The sequence below is a fragment of the Rhinolophus hipposideros genome (assembly GCF_964194185.1).
Source record: "Rhinolophus hipposideros genome assembly, chromosome: 2".
Taxonomy (NCBI): Eukaryota; Metazoa; Chordata; class Mammalia; order Chiroptera; family Rhinolophidae; genus Rhinolophus; species Rhinolophus hipposideros.
The window spans coordinates 31424924-31442731 of NC_138048.1; the positions used below are offsets into that span (position 1 = coordinate 31424924).

General features: G+C 37.5%; 2 protein-coding genes across 10 annotated transcripts in view; one reads left to right on the forward strand and one right to left on the reverse strand.

The window, feature by feature from the left end:
- Nucleotides 1-2440, reverse strand: part of SENP7 (SUMO specific peptidase 7) — a 118791-nt gene extending 116351 nt beyond the window's left edge. For 3 of the 8 annotated variants that reach the window (XM_081026637.1, XM_081026635.1, XM_081026634.1), the window contains exon 1: nucleotides 2258-2415. In XM_081026637.1, the coding sequence (XP_080882763.1) occupies nucleotides 2258-2297 (40 nt within the window). In that variant the 5' untranslated portion in view covers nucleotides 2298-2415. Of the gene's footprint in view, nucleotides 1-2257 lie in introns of all 8 variants that reach the window. The other 5 variants (XM_081026638.1, XM_081026636.1, XM_081026641.1 and 2 more) reach the window with 3 other exon arrangements.
- LOC308487870 (putative protein ARB2BP) lies at nucleotides 1683-13324 on the forward strand. Of its 2 annotated transcripts, none has more exons than XM_081026714.1 (2): nucleotides 1683-1734; nucleotides 11858-13318. In XM_081026714.1, the coding sequence occupies exon 2, from the start codon at nucleotides 11867-11869 to the stop codon at nucleotides 12938-12940; it is 1074 nt and encodes a 357-aa protein (XP_080882840.1). In that variant the 5' UTR covers nucleotides 1683-1734; nucleotides 11858-11866; the 3' UTR covers nucleotides 12941-13318. The 2 variants fall into 2 exon arrangements, with proteins under 2 accessions (XP_080882840.1, XP_080882839.1); XM_081026713.1 differs by lacking the exon at nucleotides 1683-1734 and adding an exon at nucleotides 1784-2215 and having other exon boundaries at nucleotides 11858-13324.
- The last annotated feature ends 4484 nt before the right edge of the window (nucleotides 13325-17808 follow it).

Consider the following 17808-nt stretch of genomic DNA (forward strand, 5'->3'; position numbering starts at 1 on the left):
GATCTATGACTCTACATGTTGTACTTTTGCTGTTGTTGTTAAACGTTTCTAACAGTCATTCTCCCTTGAATGATCCACACATTCAATTTTTATGTCGTTCAACTGTTAGTGGACCTGTCTCTGGCACCAATAATTTTTTTATCTGTGTCCCTATCTAACTTACTGCTTTTGATATGCTTTGAACTTGGAAATAAGATAATCATGCTTATAAATAATTTTAAAATATACATTCAATACTCTGAAGAAGGGCTTGAGAAAGTCCTCATGAGTGAATTTTAGTTTAGCATACAGACTTTGTGATATCTCCTCACTGTTTAGGGGTATTTTGTGCTTAGTTCCTAATTCATGGCCACATTCACAAAAGTAGGGTAATGGGGTCTTTGTGATTCTTTTACTTATGGAATTTTTCTTTTAATTTTAACATATTAATTCATTTAAAAACAATACATGCTTTGCATGTTAACTAAAATACTTAGAAAAATGGCATTTTTTTACATATCTTTAATGTCTGGTTTAATACAAGATAGTTGATTTCCCCTATCTGTTTCTGCATTCAAGCTGTTGTAACACATGCCATGTAGTCCATGGAAAACTCTACTGTACACATGTAGGAGAATAGGAGGAAATGGCAAACAATGACTTAAAATATTATGAAAACAGTTTTGACCTCACAGACCCAAAACGGTCTCAGGGAGCCCAGAGGTCCCCAGAGCACACCTTAAGAACCAGTGCCTAAAGCAGATATAGCCATGCTGAAAGCCATCCCACTCCCACAGTTATGTTACCTGAGCCCATAAATACTTATTTTGTGTTTAGCTTCAGCTGAAATTGGGTTCCTGCTACTTGCAAATAAATGAATTCTGAGCAGTACATGTGTAACCCCTAGAGTGCTTCCTTGTTTAGGAGAAAGTTTAGGGAAACCTAGTGCAGTGTCATGGAAGAAACTGAAACTTCTTGCCTTTGCTTCTTTCTACTGCTATCTGCCTTGCTTCTACCTTTAACTTAGAATTCTTCCTTAGAATTCTAACTTAGAATTCTTCTATTAATCAAATTCCTCTCTTGGAGTACTTATGAAATTCTGATAACCATAAATATCAGTTAGCAACTACTAATAAAATGGCAACTGCATGCACAGAAATGGCACACAGAATCTAGAATCCCTTGAAATGTGAATAAATAATCATGTTTTATTGCTGGGAACTTATGTGGGGAAAATTAAATATACACTATTAAGAAAAGAATCGTTAAAAATGAATGTTCAGCTCTTAAAACCAGATGAATACTGGAGAACAGCTAGGTAATTCTCGATTTGAGAATGGTTTTTAATTATATGTAACAACAATTACTTTTCAGAAAAAACAGCTCCAAAAGAGAAGTCATCAGAAAAAAAAAAAAATCCTCTCCCGAGAGATAAGGAACATAAATATCGATGTCTTTTAAGAATTAACAACAAGAAAAACTTGTTGACCGGGAGGAGCTCTACCTCATGTTTTAGAACTCTACTTTTGAGTTTCCTAGATGTAGTACCCAAGGCTGAACATAATCATTGCAACTGCAAAGCAATTTCAAAAACAAAAATATGCTGAGAGAAAAAAAAATACTATGCTCAGAATAAAAACACGAAGAAAGGACGTCTTTAAATCCTTTGTTCGACTCTTTAATCCCCTTTGGAAGAAGCATGAGGTGGCTGGAAGAGAAAAAGGTTATTTCAGCGGGCCAGTTCAGAAGAACGAGGTATGTTCCAGTATTTATCTGACGAATTAAGTGTCGATTAACAAGCCCCGCCTTTCCATCGTTGCAGCCGCGTCTACCAGCCTGGAGTAGAGGGGTTAAGAGGCAAAGTCGAGATCAAAGGAATAGAGGAAAATAGGGTCAGGCTCTGAGAGGCTGGAAATGAAATTGGAACAGCGGTGGAAATACAAGGAAGGCGTGGCAGAGCCGCAACCCAACCGGGAAGATCCTTGGGCCGATAATACTCATGCAGGGTGTTCGTGAGAGGAAAAAAATGCAAGGGTGTTGGGGTGAAGAACTACGAAGTCTTCGGTGACAGCTCGGACTGGGTGTTCGATTCGCAGGGGCGGGGGCGACCCAGGAGTCTTCCATTGTGCGCGCCCCTCCGCTCCCTCCCCTCCCTTCCCCGCCCCCGCCAGAGCCCGAGCCCTCACAGCTCCGGGCCTCAGCACCCGTCGCTGCCGGTGCCTCCCATTTGCCCAAGGTAGGAGACAATATGCTCAGCCATCCTCCGACCCTTTCTCACCGGATGAAGATCGGCGTCGTCCGGCCTTCCCCTTGTCCATCTTCTCCTCCTGCAGGAGTCGTAGTTGCTGTCGCTGTCACCTCAGGACCCCTTAGGCTGGGGAAGGGAGGGGGAGGGGAGAGAAAAAAAAGCCAGGAAAGTACGAACCGCGCTTGCGCAAGAGCTGTCGTCTGCCCTCAGACCGGAAATCCACCGCTCCTCCCACCTCCACCCGGAAATTACTTCCTGGGACCTGTTTTCTCTGTGGGTTGCCGTTTCAAGTCTTTTTTTTAGAGGCGCTTTTTTTCATTGTCTCTGCCCTTATGACAAAGTGAGTCTGGTTGCAAAGTTTTAGCCCGAGATCTTCAAGGGCTGTGCTGACTTGGAAGACTAATTTGCCCAAAAATTAAATGGAAAACTTGAGGAATTCCGCCAGTTCGCTGTAGCCCGCGAGGTGGCCCCAGAAGTTTGAGAATAAGACGTTACCCCTTTTGCAGTATTTCTTTCCTCACGGTCTCTCCTATATATTTGTCCTCAAGGCGCTTCTAGAAACTCAAAAACAAAAAGATTTTAAGAGCAAAATCACTTAATAGCCTAGTAATTGGTTTAGCAGTTGAAGTGGAAGTTAGGTCAGCTGAGGAAAAAAATTTCGGAGAGTATCTCATTAAATTCAAGCTCGTCATTTTTAAAGACCAGCAGATAAGCTGAGCATCAATTTTTTTAAAACGAAATATTGATATGATAGGAAGTGGGTGGCTGTAAACTAGAATTCATACAACTTTTATTACAGTACCTAAGGGCATAGCTCTGTCCTCAACTCAACTTTTAGACTGATTATTTTTTAGTCCTTTCAAAGGGCTCAACAGTTTAGAAAATTGCCCTATTTTGTTAGCCATTATGTACATACGTGAATAATTTTTCTTAATGTGTAAACCTTAATCACAACACTTTAACAAAATTCGACAGAGCACTCTAGTCAGAGGCAAAATGGTAATGTAATGTTCCAAGCTGAAAGGAATCCTGGAGATACTTGAGTTTAACATCCGCTCCCCTCTTTCCCCTTTTACAAAGGTCAACAAAGGGACTTGACCAACTCTCCACTAGAGCCCAGTCTCTTGCTTCTGGAAGCTGGCGTCTCAATTGCTGTGTGGTCTGTGCTGAGGTGGAGATAAGCCTTCAGGTGCTAAGGCTTAATGAGGCTGGGGGGAGGAATAAGTTGAAAAGGGCAGGAATCGCTGAAAAGCAGGAATATTTAAGCGCTTGCTAAGATTGAAATTCACTACAAGGATTCCATTTAGAGGCCCTAGTTTATTTCTGTTTAACAAATAAAAAGCATTGCTGGCTGAAAAACATTTTAAGTTTACTCGTAAATCAACCTTTTCAATTGAATAATTTAATGCAAGAATCAAGACGGCTTAATTTATTAGCCAATTTTATAGGAAACAAATTAACTGCAAAGATGGAAATGGAGCTGAGAGATGGAAATATAAAAAAGGAAAATGTAAGTAGGCCTAAGACATTGTCACCAAACTAGCAGCTTCCATAAAAGTAAGTGGTGTTAAAGTTCAGCAGTAAGAAGTAAACTTAAGAGAAGTGAAACTATAAGAAATTGATCAAATTATTCTGGCATTCAATTATTTCATTGCCACTGAACCAAATACAGCATTTCTGCTAAAAACACTTAGTGAGCTAGTTTGTTTCTTTGAATTGGAGCTTGTTTTAAATAACATACTTGAAGATAAATGACCTTTAGGCTCGAGAATTTCAAATTTGCTTTTTTAACAATTATTTTTATTGTAGCTTTAGCAATCAATACTGCATAGTTGACTGTACTGCAAACAACTGAAGTACTAAAAAGTTCAGTTTCTATTTTTGAGAGAGCTATTTAACAACCTCATTTGCCTTTTGTGAAAGGCTAATTAAATGATATTTCTTTTACAGTGTTTTATGATGTTCAGTTGAAAGCTTCCTTATTTAAAAAATATGAAAGACCAAAAACAATGAATGGTTTTCTTTGTATGTTTGAGGACAATATCATTTCTTTTATGTACGTTTATTTCACATGCTATAGAGCCTTTTAAATTAAAATCATTTCAGAGTAGAAATTCATCAGCTCAGCATTTTATAAGAGTACAGGATGGACTGGTTTGATCTTAATGAGTAAGGTTCTTTATTAAGTGTTAGATGTGTGTATTAAGTATTTAAATTAGGTATTCATTATAATTTTGTTACAGTAATGGGTATGGTTTTAATAGGTTCAAGACATTATGGCAGTGTGAAATTGATCAACCCTTTATTTTACTCCTTGATTACAATTTCTTTGAAGAGAGCTTAATAAAATCTAGAAAAGGCCCTTTCTCATCACAAATAAATTAACTTTAAGTACAATACAAATGTAAATAGATTTGGATGAGCACTGCAGACATCTTGACTTTCTACCTATTTTAAAAATTAAAATGAACAATCTGGAATTACCATAGGCTCCAGGAAAGCCTAAATATTGCAGATAGAGTACTGTGTCATAATTGCTATTTGTTTTATTTTCATTAGTAGTTGACTCTTTAAAATATTGATAATTTTTACATGAAGGAAGTTTATCTTCCATAGATAAAATGCAGATAGTTTGTTTGGCTTCAATGATATCTTCCTTTGTAAGGCAATCAGTAATAGTAACTACCCTGAAATAGAATAGTCTTTTCCAGAAAGTATGAAAACCTGCAGTAACTCGGGGCGTTTGAGCAGCAAAGGTAATCTTTTGTCTGGCAAGCTATAAAAGGAATCTATGCACAAACGTTTAACGTAAGGTTCCTAAACTGTCATTTGGCCCTGGGACTGAACCTGAGGTACCTTGTACATACATCCCTAATTTCTTTGAACTGTTCTATCTTAAAATGTTGTGTTTATTTAGTATGTCTACACCTTAACACATCTGGCTGATTTTAATAGAAAAATTTCATGTTATAATTTAGTAAAATAGAGGCTTTAATCTTTTTTTAACCTTTAATTTTTGGTACCCATTTACCTCTGAATAATTCAAATCAAGAAGCCTAAAAAAAAAAAAAAAAAAAAAAAAAAAAAAGAAGAAGCCTAGAATCTAGGATTGGACAGTCAGTAAATCCAAAATGTAGCTGTCAGGATTATTTGGGAGAATCTTTTTTTAAATTACCTATTTCCATGTCAATCAGAAATCAGATCTTTTGAATCAGAATCTCCTAGAAGAGGGGCCTAGTAATTTGTATGTTTTAAAAGTTTCCCAGGAAGACAAATCGGTTAAAAAAAAAAAAAGGAAGCATAAAACTAAACTAGAGCTGCACACTCAGGAGATAAAACCTTAAAGAAATACAAAGCAGTGGTCACTTTTAGAGGGAGGGATAGGGTGCTTGAAGGCACTTTAGGGATGACTGGCAAAGCCAACCTAGGGTGGTTACAAGGCTCTTTCTCTTTATAATAGTTCACTAAACTACTAATTTTTAAAACTTTCCTGGGAGATTCTGTTGCATACTCAAATTTGGGAACCCCAAGATTTGGTTACACCCGATTTTTTTTTCCTGCCCCTAATATTCTATTTTCTAAAAGTCTTTGCCTCAGGTGGATTAAATTCAGCTTCTTTAGTCTTTCATGAGGAGAGGTAGGCAGGGGGAAGGAATACTATTTAGTTTGCTCTTTCTTTTGAAACTGCTATGTATATAATTTAATAAGGTCTATCATTTTCTACTATTTTTCTACAATTTATTAAATGGAATCTTATACAGACATAATTATTTTTCTTAAGTAAAATAAAACCCTCATAGTTGCATTCTGTGTTGGGAAAATAAAAATAATGCTGCTCTTGTACCAAAACAATAGTTGTTTTCTTAATTCTGAGCGAAGCATCCTTCATTCTGTGCTTCTTAATGGCATAAGATACACAAAAGGACCTCTTTCTTAAATATACCAACAGATCTGGGTGGTGAACACACAATGGGATTTATAGATGATGTAATGCAGAATTGTACACCTGAAATCTATGTAATTTTACTAACAATTGTCACCCCAATAAATTTTTTAAAAATTCCAACAGATGATAATTACTAATATAGGGCATCACTGTATAACCAGGGTCAAAGGGGAAATAAGGAATTATTACTAATGTCTGCAAAGTTGCAGTTTTGCAAGACGAAAAATGTTCTGTGGATGGATGGCAGTAATGGTTGCACAATATTATGAATGTACTTAATGCCACTAAACTGCATGCCAAAAAATAGTTAAAATGATATATTTTAGCATATTGGACAACAATTTTTAAATAAATAATTTAAAAAATAACCACACCTAGAGCAAAACATAACAGCTGTGTCACCACCTAATCCAGATTACTAGTACCTAATTCGAAATTCTATTACATATTTTCTTTTTTTATTTCATTCAACACAAAATGACTAGACTACTTGATAAAGGAAAATAAGTAACAAATGCCCTCATTAAATTTTCAGTAAATGTTGTCACCCCAATAAATTTAATTTAAAAAAAATTTCAGTAAATGAATGAAAACAGTCAAATACTATGCATTTTTAAGATCGCTGGTAAAAATTATTCTTCTCTCAGGCTCCTAGAGCTACTTGAGTTACGTTGGGCATGTCACTTTACCTTGGGAAAGCCTCACTTCTCTATAAAATAAATGCATTAGCTAAGAATATCAGTAACATCCCTTGCAGCTCTAACAATCTTATTCTTGAAGCTAAGCTCTCTTATTCTAACCCATTCTTTAGAAAACTAAGCATATAAAACAGTTTGTCTCCTTTATTTTAATGGACCATCTTGATTTGCAAAAGAGAAAACAAATATATATATAGATGCATAAGATATTCTCTAAGAATAATTCACAAATCAACCTTTATTAACTTTAGAATTATAGAAAAACTCTCTTTAATTTTTCAAAGCTTTGCATGCATCTCTCTCCTGTATATACAGCTAGAGGATTTTTGTTCTTTACTTCCTTATGCCCTTAATAAAAAATCATAAAACTCTAACAACAATATTTAAGTGCCTACTATTCACCAAGAACTAGAGATATAATAGTGAACAAAATGAAGTCCTTGTCCCTGCTCTCATGTAATTTACATTCTAATTGGGGGAAACAGACAATAAGCAAGTATATGTCAGTTGATAATAAGTGCTAAAAGAATAGAAATGAAAAGAGGGAGAGAAAATGAGAGAGGGGGAGAGAAAGAAAGAGGAGAAAGAAAGGGAATGAGGGAAGGAAGGAAGGAAAGAAGGAAGGAAGGAAAATAAAAATGAAGCATCATAGATAAAGAGTGAGGAAGGCTTGGAAGGCGTTGCCCTTTCAGATAATGTTTCCCCGAAAATAAGACCTAGCCGGACCATCAGCTCTAATGCGTCTTTTGGAGCAAAAATTAATATAAGACCCAGTCTTATTTTACTATATTATATTACAATAGACTGGGTATAATATAATAATATAATATAACATAAGATAACATAATATATTACAATATACTATAATATATTAATATATATTAATTTTTCTCCAAAAGACACATTAGAGCTGATGGTCCGGCTAGGTCTTATTTTCGGGGAAACATGGTAGAATGCTCAGAGGAAGTTTCTCTGATCATCTAACAAGTGGGCAGAAACTTCACAGAAATGAAGCCCTATAGATAAATAGGGGAAGAGTGTTCCAAGCTGCAGGAATGCCCTTAAACAGGGGCGTGCTCCACAACTTGGAAGCAAAGAGGCCAGGTGTAGCTAGAGTCGAGTAAGCAAGAGAACGGTGGGAAATGACACCTGAGAAAGAGCTAAGAGCCAGATGAAGTAGCTAGATGAGTAAGCAAGTGAGAGAATGGAAGGAAATGACACTGGAGAGCCAAGGGCCATGTAGAACCTTATGGGCCATGGTAAGGACTTAGGCTTTTATTCTGAATGAGAGGGGAGGTCACAGAATTTTGAACAGGGGTGTAAGATCTTATTTAGATATTTTGAAAAGATCGTTCTAGCTGCTATGTGGAAAACAGATGAGAGCTTATGGAAAGAGGTTGGATAGGAAACTTAATGAAGGTGAGAGTTGATAGTGATTTGGACTAGGGTAGTAGATGTGGAGGCAGGATAAGTGATTAGATTACACATATATTTTCAAATAAGGGAGCCTGCAGATTTGATGATTGACTGGATGTAGCCTGTGAAAGAGAGAAAGGAGGTTTGCAGCATGAGCAATTGAAAGAATGGAATTGCCATTTGCAAAGACAGGAAAACCTAGAGGGAGAGGAGATTGAAAGGGGAGTTTGGGACACGTGAAGTTTGAGATGACTATTTGACATCCAAGTAAATATATCAAGTAGACGGTTGATATGAATTTGGGGAGAGTGACAGGTTGGAGTATATAAGACAAACAAAATGTGCTACAATAAATTGTAAAGGATTGTCTACCTTTTCATTCTGCAAGATACTCTCCACTTTGCTCCTGTCTACCCCCACTTCCACCTGCCCTTTATATATCTGTGTGCCGTTTCGGTTTTTTAGTTTGCAAACTCCCATTTCCCCTGAGAATTGTCTCTCAAACAACTAGGTACACAAACACTTAACAAAGGTGAAAAAGATTAATTTAATGCTGTATAACATGTGCTATTAAAAAATACTGATTTTGTTTATATTGCTCTCTGGAAGAAAAGCAGCTAACAAAGTTCTTTGTTTAGTTCATTGAGTTAAATATTCTGTACCTTTCTCTTTATTTTAAATCAGAAAAGGGAAGTTTTCAGCACAGCATCAGAATAAACATTTTTAGATTTGAGAAATTACTGCTTTTCTGTACAAAGAAAAAAAACTCCTCATCCCAATTATAAAACAGACCTTTTTTGGAGAGCAATTTGGCAATATCTGATAAAATGGAAGATGTTGATATGACCTAGAAATCCTACTTCTAGGCATATTGCCTAGGAAAATTTTTGAAAAGTGCTCAAAAATATAGCTATAAGAATGGTCCACGCGGACGGTCTGGGCTGCAACGTGTCCGTGGGGGTAGGCAGTGGCAGTGGAGTTCACCGCACAGGTGGGGTCCCCTGTCTTTTCACTGGTGTCCATCTCTCTGTTGTTGCATTCAAGTCCTGATGGGCCGTCTCAAGACTCGATCTGTCCTACAACTATGTGGTGATGGCACACAGGCCCACTGCCGTGAACTGCTGCGTGACCGGACATGTTACTTCAGCTAACGACTTGAACCTGCTGATTGCCAAAAACACGAGATTAGAGATTATGTGGTTACCACCAAGGGGCTTCAGCCCGTTAAAGAGGTGGGCATAAAGACAGTGGAAGATCACTGTCGTGGAGCTTTTCAGTCCCAAGTGGGAAAGGAAGGTCCTACTGTTTATCCTGACAGCTAAGTACAATGCCTGCAGCTTGGAGTATAAGCAGAGTGGCAAGAGCATGGACATCATAACGCAAGCCTGTGGCAATGTCCAGGACCATATTGGGTACCTCTCAGAGACTGGCGTTATTGGCATCATTGACCCCAAGTGCCAGATGATTGGCCTGCAACTCTATGATGGCCTTTTCAAGGTTATTCCACTAAACTGGGACAATAATGAGCTCAAGGCCTTGAACGTCCACCTGGAAGAGTTGCATGTCATCAACATCAAATACCTAGATGATTGCCAAGCAGCTACTATCTGTTTTATCTACCAGGACCCTCAAGGGCAGGATGTAAACATCTACAAGGTGTCTGAGAGAAGGAGTTCAATGAGGGTCCTTAGAAATAGGAAAATGTAGAAGCTGAAGCTTCCATGGTAATCAGTCCCAGAGCCTACAGGGAAACGAAAAGGCTTTAAAAGGTTAAATGGCTTGCCCTAAAAGCATATAGCTATTAAATAAACAATTGGATACTGAGGCTGTCTGATGCTCAAATTCATGTTCTTAACAAACACACACATACATATATACTCTCTCTTCTTAATTTCTTAACACTGACACTAGCAATTCACAACCCACTTCCAATAAGTAGCACTAAAAATGATTTTCAGTTACCACTCAAGTTGCTATCAAGCCTTATGACAAAATTAAAATGGTGCTTGCTTTGATTTCTTAACTCTTTTCCCACATTCAGAATCTTATTCTCTGATTCCCACACCCAACTGGTACTTGATGAAGGTGTTTGGTTGTTTGAAGCAACTAACCTATCTAAACCGCTTTCTAGTCCTTCCTGTTCCATTAAAACTTTTTTCTTCAAGTGTTGCTGATCTCAGGGCTATTATGTAATTAATGTATTTTTCTAACATGTAAATAACTGATTGACCTAACCATCCTTTAAAAGGTGAAGCCTCTGGAATTAGATTAATATAAGTTTAAATCCTAGCCCCAAATTTCTAAATTGAGTGACTTTCATCAAGTTTCTTACTCTTGATAAGTTTCAGTTTCTTCAACTTCTGAGTTTTAGTTTATTTATGCTATCTAAAATAGCAATCTCTATCCTGCTGCTCTGCTTTATTTTTCTTCCTAGCCTACATATTACCTGATATATAAATGTTTATATGCATGTATCTGTTGATTATCTGTCTTTTTTCTTTTTCTTTTTCTTTTCTCAAGGAGGCCACAGCTCACAGTGACCCATGCAGGGATTTAACCAGCAACTCTGGTGCTATCAGCACCATGCTCTAACTAACTGAGCTAACCAGCCACCCCTGATTATCTGTCTTTTAATTAACTGCTGTATCTTCAGTACCTAGAATAGTGTCTGGCAACATATGAGTATTATATAAATATTTTTATAATAACTCTCTAACTGCTCAGTCAGCTGCTTTTTTTTCTTTCTCAGACATCAGAATAATCATATCTCCTATTATTAAATTGATCATAACCTACACTGGTTCGTTCATATTTCACCCTCACTGCCATCCCCTGTAAAAAATGTTAAAATGCTTACTGTGGAAATAAACAAAGACCAACCAAATGAGAAAAGCAAAACATTTTTTTTCTGAGCTCCCAATAGCAAGGGAGTCAGCCACCATTGCTTGCCGTTTGTCAGACTTACACGTAAAGGTAGGCAGAAAAGTGGGAGAGCTTTCTAGTGGATAAAAGGGAAGGCTGCTGGCATGGGGAAGCTGTAGGCAGGCTGACTAGTAGCAGGGCATCCTATGTGATTGGTTAGGGGTGCATATGTGGCTTTCTCTTCTCAGACCTAAGTTGGAAGCGGGGGTAAAAATTAGGGAAGCTGTCAGTTATTAATCAACTCCTGGTTATATTGGTCCAGTTGTAACAGAAGTTACTGTTTGGCTTCCTGGTCACTAGAGGTAGCAAGCAGTCTGACTTCCTACAAGTCTGACTTAGAGCAGGCTAGCTTTCTGGGCTATTTATAACAGATAAGGAGTTGGCTTCCTGGGCAAGTCGCTGCAAGTTGTGGGTCAAATTTCTATTTTTATATATGGTCTGGGCATTGTCCCTTAATAGATTCAGTCTCTCACTGTTTTGCATCATTCACAGTTATTTGAGTTAAAGTCTTTACCATAGGCTAAAAAGTTAAGGTTTGTAAAGTACTTAATTTATCGTGATTTCCCACAAGAAGAATTAAGCAAGCTGAAATATTTATTATTATTTTTCTTTTTTAGCACTAACCTATTATTGCTTTTTACTTTCTAGTGGTTAACAATGACACAGGAACTGAGCTTCCAAAAATTTATTGAACAATCTGACTTACTAGAAGAACTTAAATATGACTTCAATGAAAAAGCTGAATTGAGACACATTGAGACACAAGGGCCTTTTGTCTTTAACTATTACAAAAATGTCCCTGAGAGGAATAGCAAGCGCTACCAGGCCCTTGGCCATTTGCTCGAACAATACATTTATGAGCTTTTGGAAAAAGTGTGCAAATTACAAAAAGTCTACATCCCACCCGAGGCTGATAAGGAACCGAGAAGCTTCTTTTTCATGAGTGAGAAAGCATTCACAAATCACCATTCTGCTCTTCTCATCCTTCTTCAAGACCACGGGGTCTTTCGAGCTGGTCAGTGGAGTCAGCGGGCAATAGTACATCATGGTCTACAACATGGAAGTCAGATACCGTGTATTCAAATGGCATTGCAGGCACATTATGATGTAATTGTGCTGAACCCAAATGACAATTTTGTGGACCTAAAGATAGAAAAAGAGTGGAAAGGTCTTTCAACACAAAATATTGAGTCCTCTTCCCTAAAAATGGTTGAAACTGAGAGCCTTTTCTCTCTCCGAAAGCCTCACCAATGTATTCCAAAAAGATGTAGCAACACTCCTGAAGAACACATGACTTACATTTGGGATTACTTCATTTCAAAGACTGAAGGCAAGGATGTTGCCTTTATTGTACATGGTTATGGAGGCTTGGTTTTTATGGACTTGCTTGTTCGTAGGAAATCGGAAGTGATGAGCAAAGTATATGCTGTTGCATTTATTGATTCTCAGCATCATGTGAGACACCAGCTGGGAAGTGATGTACAGTTATTAGCATGGATAAAGCACCACTGCCGTGAATGGGTGACAAGTCCTAAGCCTTTGAATAAACCTGCAGTTACTGTTTTGAAAAAAGAGTTTCCAACGGTTTCTGCTGGGACAGAAAAATATGACTTAGCCCCTTCCTCTAGCCTTCAGTCAATTTTTAAATACTTTAAGAAAGCTCTGAAAGCCAAAACAAATATTAATTCTTCTCATGTGCCAATAGTAACTAGAAGCTCCACAAAAATATAGCAAAGTGTTTAAGATACATTTTTGTCATCTAAGATTTTTTTTTTTTTTGTCCAACTGAAACTTTGCTAACTTACATGCTAGAAGAGAAAGAACACTTCCAGCTGACACACAGTATTATATTCTGGATTAAGGTTTGATTTGTTCCTTTCTAAAAGCACATATGTTCTCTTGTAGCCTATTGATGAACCAGGAAGTCCGTCCATAATCATTAATATTTTACCATACTAGTAAAGTTAGAGGATCTTTCTTTTGAAAAGTGACTTTCTTATGGTTTAATAGAATGACACTAAAGCTGTAGTAAATAGAAATTAAGTATTAATTTCTATGTTATGCTACATTAAAATTACAAGGGAACATAAAAATTAAATATCATAAGGAAACTCCATTCTTTGTATGTTTATGTTCTTTTGGTTAAAATTTCGGTAGTGTGTGTGTGTGTGTGTGTTTACTCAAGCCCTTAGCTAATATTTGAGTGTCTACTATGTGCCAGTCAATGCTAGGTATTGGGAACACTGGCAAACAAGGTCAACGTTGCCTTTATCCTTACAGAGTTCACGATCAAAAACCAATTGCAAATGTGAAGAGTGTTAAGAAATAACAGGTGCCATAGAACATCTAGCATAAGAGCTAACAAAGCTTATTTTAAGTTTTGTCTCCTACGGTGCCACCCTACCCTATTTCCTTACTTTGACTTCTGATGCCAATCTATTTTTGCAGCTTGAGGTAAAAAAAAAAAAGAAAGAAAGAAAGAAAACAAAAGAAAGACATCTCCAGTGTTTTGGCTCCTATAAGCTGAAGCCCAGAGATATGTCCTGGTAGAGAAAAGACAGATATGGAAGGCCTTCAGGAAAATCCTAAGACCTTCTGACATCATCATGTGATGAGGTTTTTTTTTCCTTTCTTGTGGAAAGTAATTAAAGTTAATAGACTGTGATCATTGTTCAAAAGCAAAGTACACCAAGATATGTGTGTCACTTCCCAATACTAAACTAAATACAACTCAACAAAAAAGAACACATGGTTAGCAAATTGGCTATGGAATGTCTCTCTTTAACTGGAAATTCCCTCACTTGCTTTTCAATTTTTCTTCACAAACTGGTTCTCTAATATAGAGTGTTTCAGGATAACCTAGAGATCTTGTTGAGACAAAGATTGCTGGGTATCACTGCCAGAGTTTCTGATTCAGTAGAATTAGAAGGTGGGGCCCCAAAAGTTGCATTTCTAACTAATTCACAAATGATGCTGATTCTGCTGGTCTGGTGCTTTGTGAAGCACTGTTAGAAAGGCCAGGGTGGTAATAAAATTAAATCTACCTCATATGAGGTGAAATTTATGATGGATTATCATCTGGCCTAGTTCCTCCTCTAAGGAAAGCAACAAAAGGGGTTTGTTGACTAAGCCCGTGTTTTATGACCCCAAAGACCTCTTCTCCCAAAGAAACGGTGTCCTGGCCCAAGAATGCTTTATTTTCTTTTGTTAATAGCTCCTTTACCCCATCATGCTTCCTATAAAAACCTTCCTTTTTAGGTTCCCTGCCTTTCTCTAAGGGAAAGTGACCTTGCCTAAAATAGTCCACTTTTAACTTCTTAGTCCCACCCTCTTTCTGCCTATAAAAACTTTCCATTTTGTACAACTCCTCAGAATGCCCTTCCATTAATAGTTGTTTGATGGGATGGTGCCCGATTCATCTCTTAATTCATCTCTTCAGCATCATTTGGATCTCTTAACTAAAGCCAAGTAGATCTTCAAATTTACTCAGTTGAATTTTGTTTTTTTAACAGTACATACCACTTTTTGTTTATCCATTAATCTATTGATAGATGTTTCCATTGCTTCCACATTTTGGCTATTGTCAATAATGCTAACATGAACATTGGATTATGAGTATCTGTGTCCCTGCTTTCAATTCCTTTTTATAACTTAGGAGTGGAATTGCTGGGTCATAAGGTAATTCTGTTTAGCCTTTTGAGAAATCACTAAACTGTTTTTCATAGCAACTTCACCATTTTACATTACCACAAGCAATGCACAAGAGTTCCAATTTCTCCACATCCTCACATCCTTCAACAATATTTATTACTCTTTTTTATTACTGTCTTTTTTATAATAAAATATTGTCTTTTTTATAATTATAACAATATTTATTACTGTCTTTTTTTATAAGAATATCCAAACCTGTAGAAAAATTTAATAAGAGTTTACTAGCATTTATTTGAGCCAAACAGAGAATATGCCTGGAAGCAAGATCCCAATAGACTGAGAAAAATGCTTCATAGAATGACAGTTTGTAGCTTCTTTTATGTATTTGAAATTAAGGAGGGAATATAAGGGAGGAAATGAAGGTGGGAGAAAGCCAAGTGGGGATTGGATTGCAGGCTAGTTAACAAGATTATGTGCTCTCTTGAGGGTGGTTACAACTCTGAGAGGTCTGGAAAAGATTGTTCTGGCATTTCAAAGGTGTGTTAATGTAGATACCTAAGAACAATGGACAGGGCTTCCTTAAGGCAAAGTAAACTTTTTACTAAAAATGTCATATGTCTGGGTCGTGACTACCCACCATGACCTGTCCAGTTAGAAATTTATGATCAGATCATCCTGTGAGTTTACTGTCCGTCACTGTACTTTCCAGTTTTATTACAGAACCCTTTTTTTGTCCACAATAGGGATCAATGAGTGTAAGGGAATATCCCATTATAGGTTTGATTTGCACTTCTCTAATGATTACTGATGTTGAACATCTTTTCATGTGCTTATTGGCCATTTGAATATGTTCTTTGGAGAAATGTCTGTTCAAATTCTTTGCCCACTTTTGAATTGGGTTGTTTTGTTGTTGTTGTTGAGTTGGAGTTCTTTATTTATTCAGGATATTAATCCCTTATCAGATATGAGGTTTGTAGTTGCCTTTTTAGTCTGTTGATATTTGTCCTTTGATGTACAAAGTTTTCAGTTTTGGTGAAATCCAAATGTCGACCTTTTCTTTTGTTAACTGTGCTTTTGGGGGTCGTATCCAAGAAATCATTGCCAAATCCAATGTCATGACATTTCCCCCTATGTTTCCTTCTAAGAGTTTTATAGTTTTCATTCTTTTTTTTCTTTTTTTTAAAAGATTTTTTTTATTGGGGAAGGACTTTATTGGGGAGCAGTGTGTACTTCCAGGACTTTTTTTCCAAGTCAAGTTGTCCTTTCAGTCTTAGTTGTGGCGGGCGCAGCTCAGCTCCAGGTCCAGTTGCCGTTACTAGTTGCAGGGGGCACAGCGCTCCAACCAACTGAGCCATCTGGGAGCTCAGCGGCAGCTCAGCTCAAGGTGCCATGTTCAATCTTAATTGCAGGGGGCACTGCCCACCATCCCTTTCGGGAGTCAAGGAATGAACTGGCAACCTTGTGGTTGAGAGGATGCTCTCCAACCAACTGAGCCATCTGAGAGCTCAGTGGCAGCTCAGCTCAATGTGATGTGTTCAATCTTAGTTGCAGGGGGCGCTGCCTACCATCCCTTGGGCGACTAGAGAAATTGAACTGGCAACCTTGTGGTTGAGAGCCCACTGGCCCGTGTGGGGATCGAACCGGCAGCCTTCATTGTTAGGAGCATGGAGCTATAACCGCCTGAGCCACCGGACTGGCCCTATAGTTTTCATTCTTACATCGAAGTCTTTGATCCATTTTGAGTTAATTTTTCTATATGGTTTTCAGTTAAGGGTCTAACTTGTTCAGCACCATTCCTTGAAAACAATATCCTTTCCCCAATGAATGATGTTGTACTGTATGTTTTAATAATGACACTGTCGATGAAAAAACATCCAGCCTAAGAAAAAGCTTGTAAGAGTTATATTTGAGCCAAACTGACAATTGCCAGGAAGCAAAGTCTCAACGGATTGAGGAAATGCTCCAGAAAATGGCCATTTTGCAACTTAATTTATACATTAGAATCAAAGGAGGAGGGTTACATGAAATCCATTGGTTGTACATTAAGGGGGTGGGAGAAAGCAAAGCGGGGAAATATCTGGATTGGATAAAAAGTAAAAAGGAGAGACACACTTCTTTTCCATTAGTGGGTAAAGGATAGTTAATAGCATTTTACAGCACATAGAGATATTATTTGGGGAACAAGATAACAATGAGGGATTTTGTAGTTTCCTGCTCCGGTGTGGTGGGTTGTTCACTCGGGGGTTTGTCTAGAAAAAAGGGATTATTCTTACATTCCAAGCATATGTTACCTTAGATGCAAAAGACGATAGGCTCACTTAAGGATTAACCTTTGTCTAGGAAGCTACAGGCCAAGGATGTGACTACCAGCCACAAATCACTTCTATTTAGGAATTTTTATGTTCAGACCATCTTATGGGGTTATTTTCAGTCTCCTGAGCTTGTCAGATTTAACCTGTGGCCCCTTTTCCGTCCACACAACTAAATCACACGTTTTTGAAGATCTAATTGGTTTTACCAAGCAATGAATGAATCCAGCAACATCTCTGCTAGCAACTAGAAGAGCATGTTCTAAATCAAAACACTTTAAAATGTTGTGCTGGCTAAACAAAACACCTACAGACTGAATTTTGTCCCAAAGGCCACGAATTTGCAGTACGTGCTTAAACTTCATTTCCACATTAAATTTTCCAAAATAGCTAACAGGAGCGAGAGATATTCGGTATTGCCTACAGGTTCCAAGCACTGTACCAGGTACTGGTGATAAACTAGTCACAAAGTTTAATAAGTTAAAGTCCTAGCATCTAGTTTAAAACTGAGTGAGACTTGCGAAAACATTTATTTTAGTACTATGTAAATGCTTATAAAGGGACCAAGCAGAGTGTAGGTTAAGAGAAGAGGTCTAGAAAGAGCTTTAAATAATGGGAGAACAGAAAAAAATAATAATA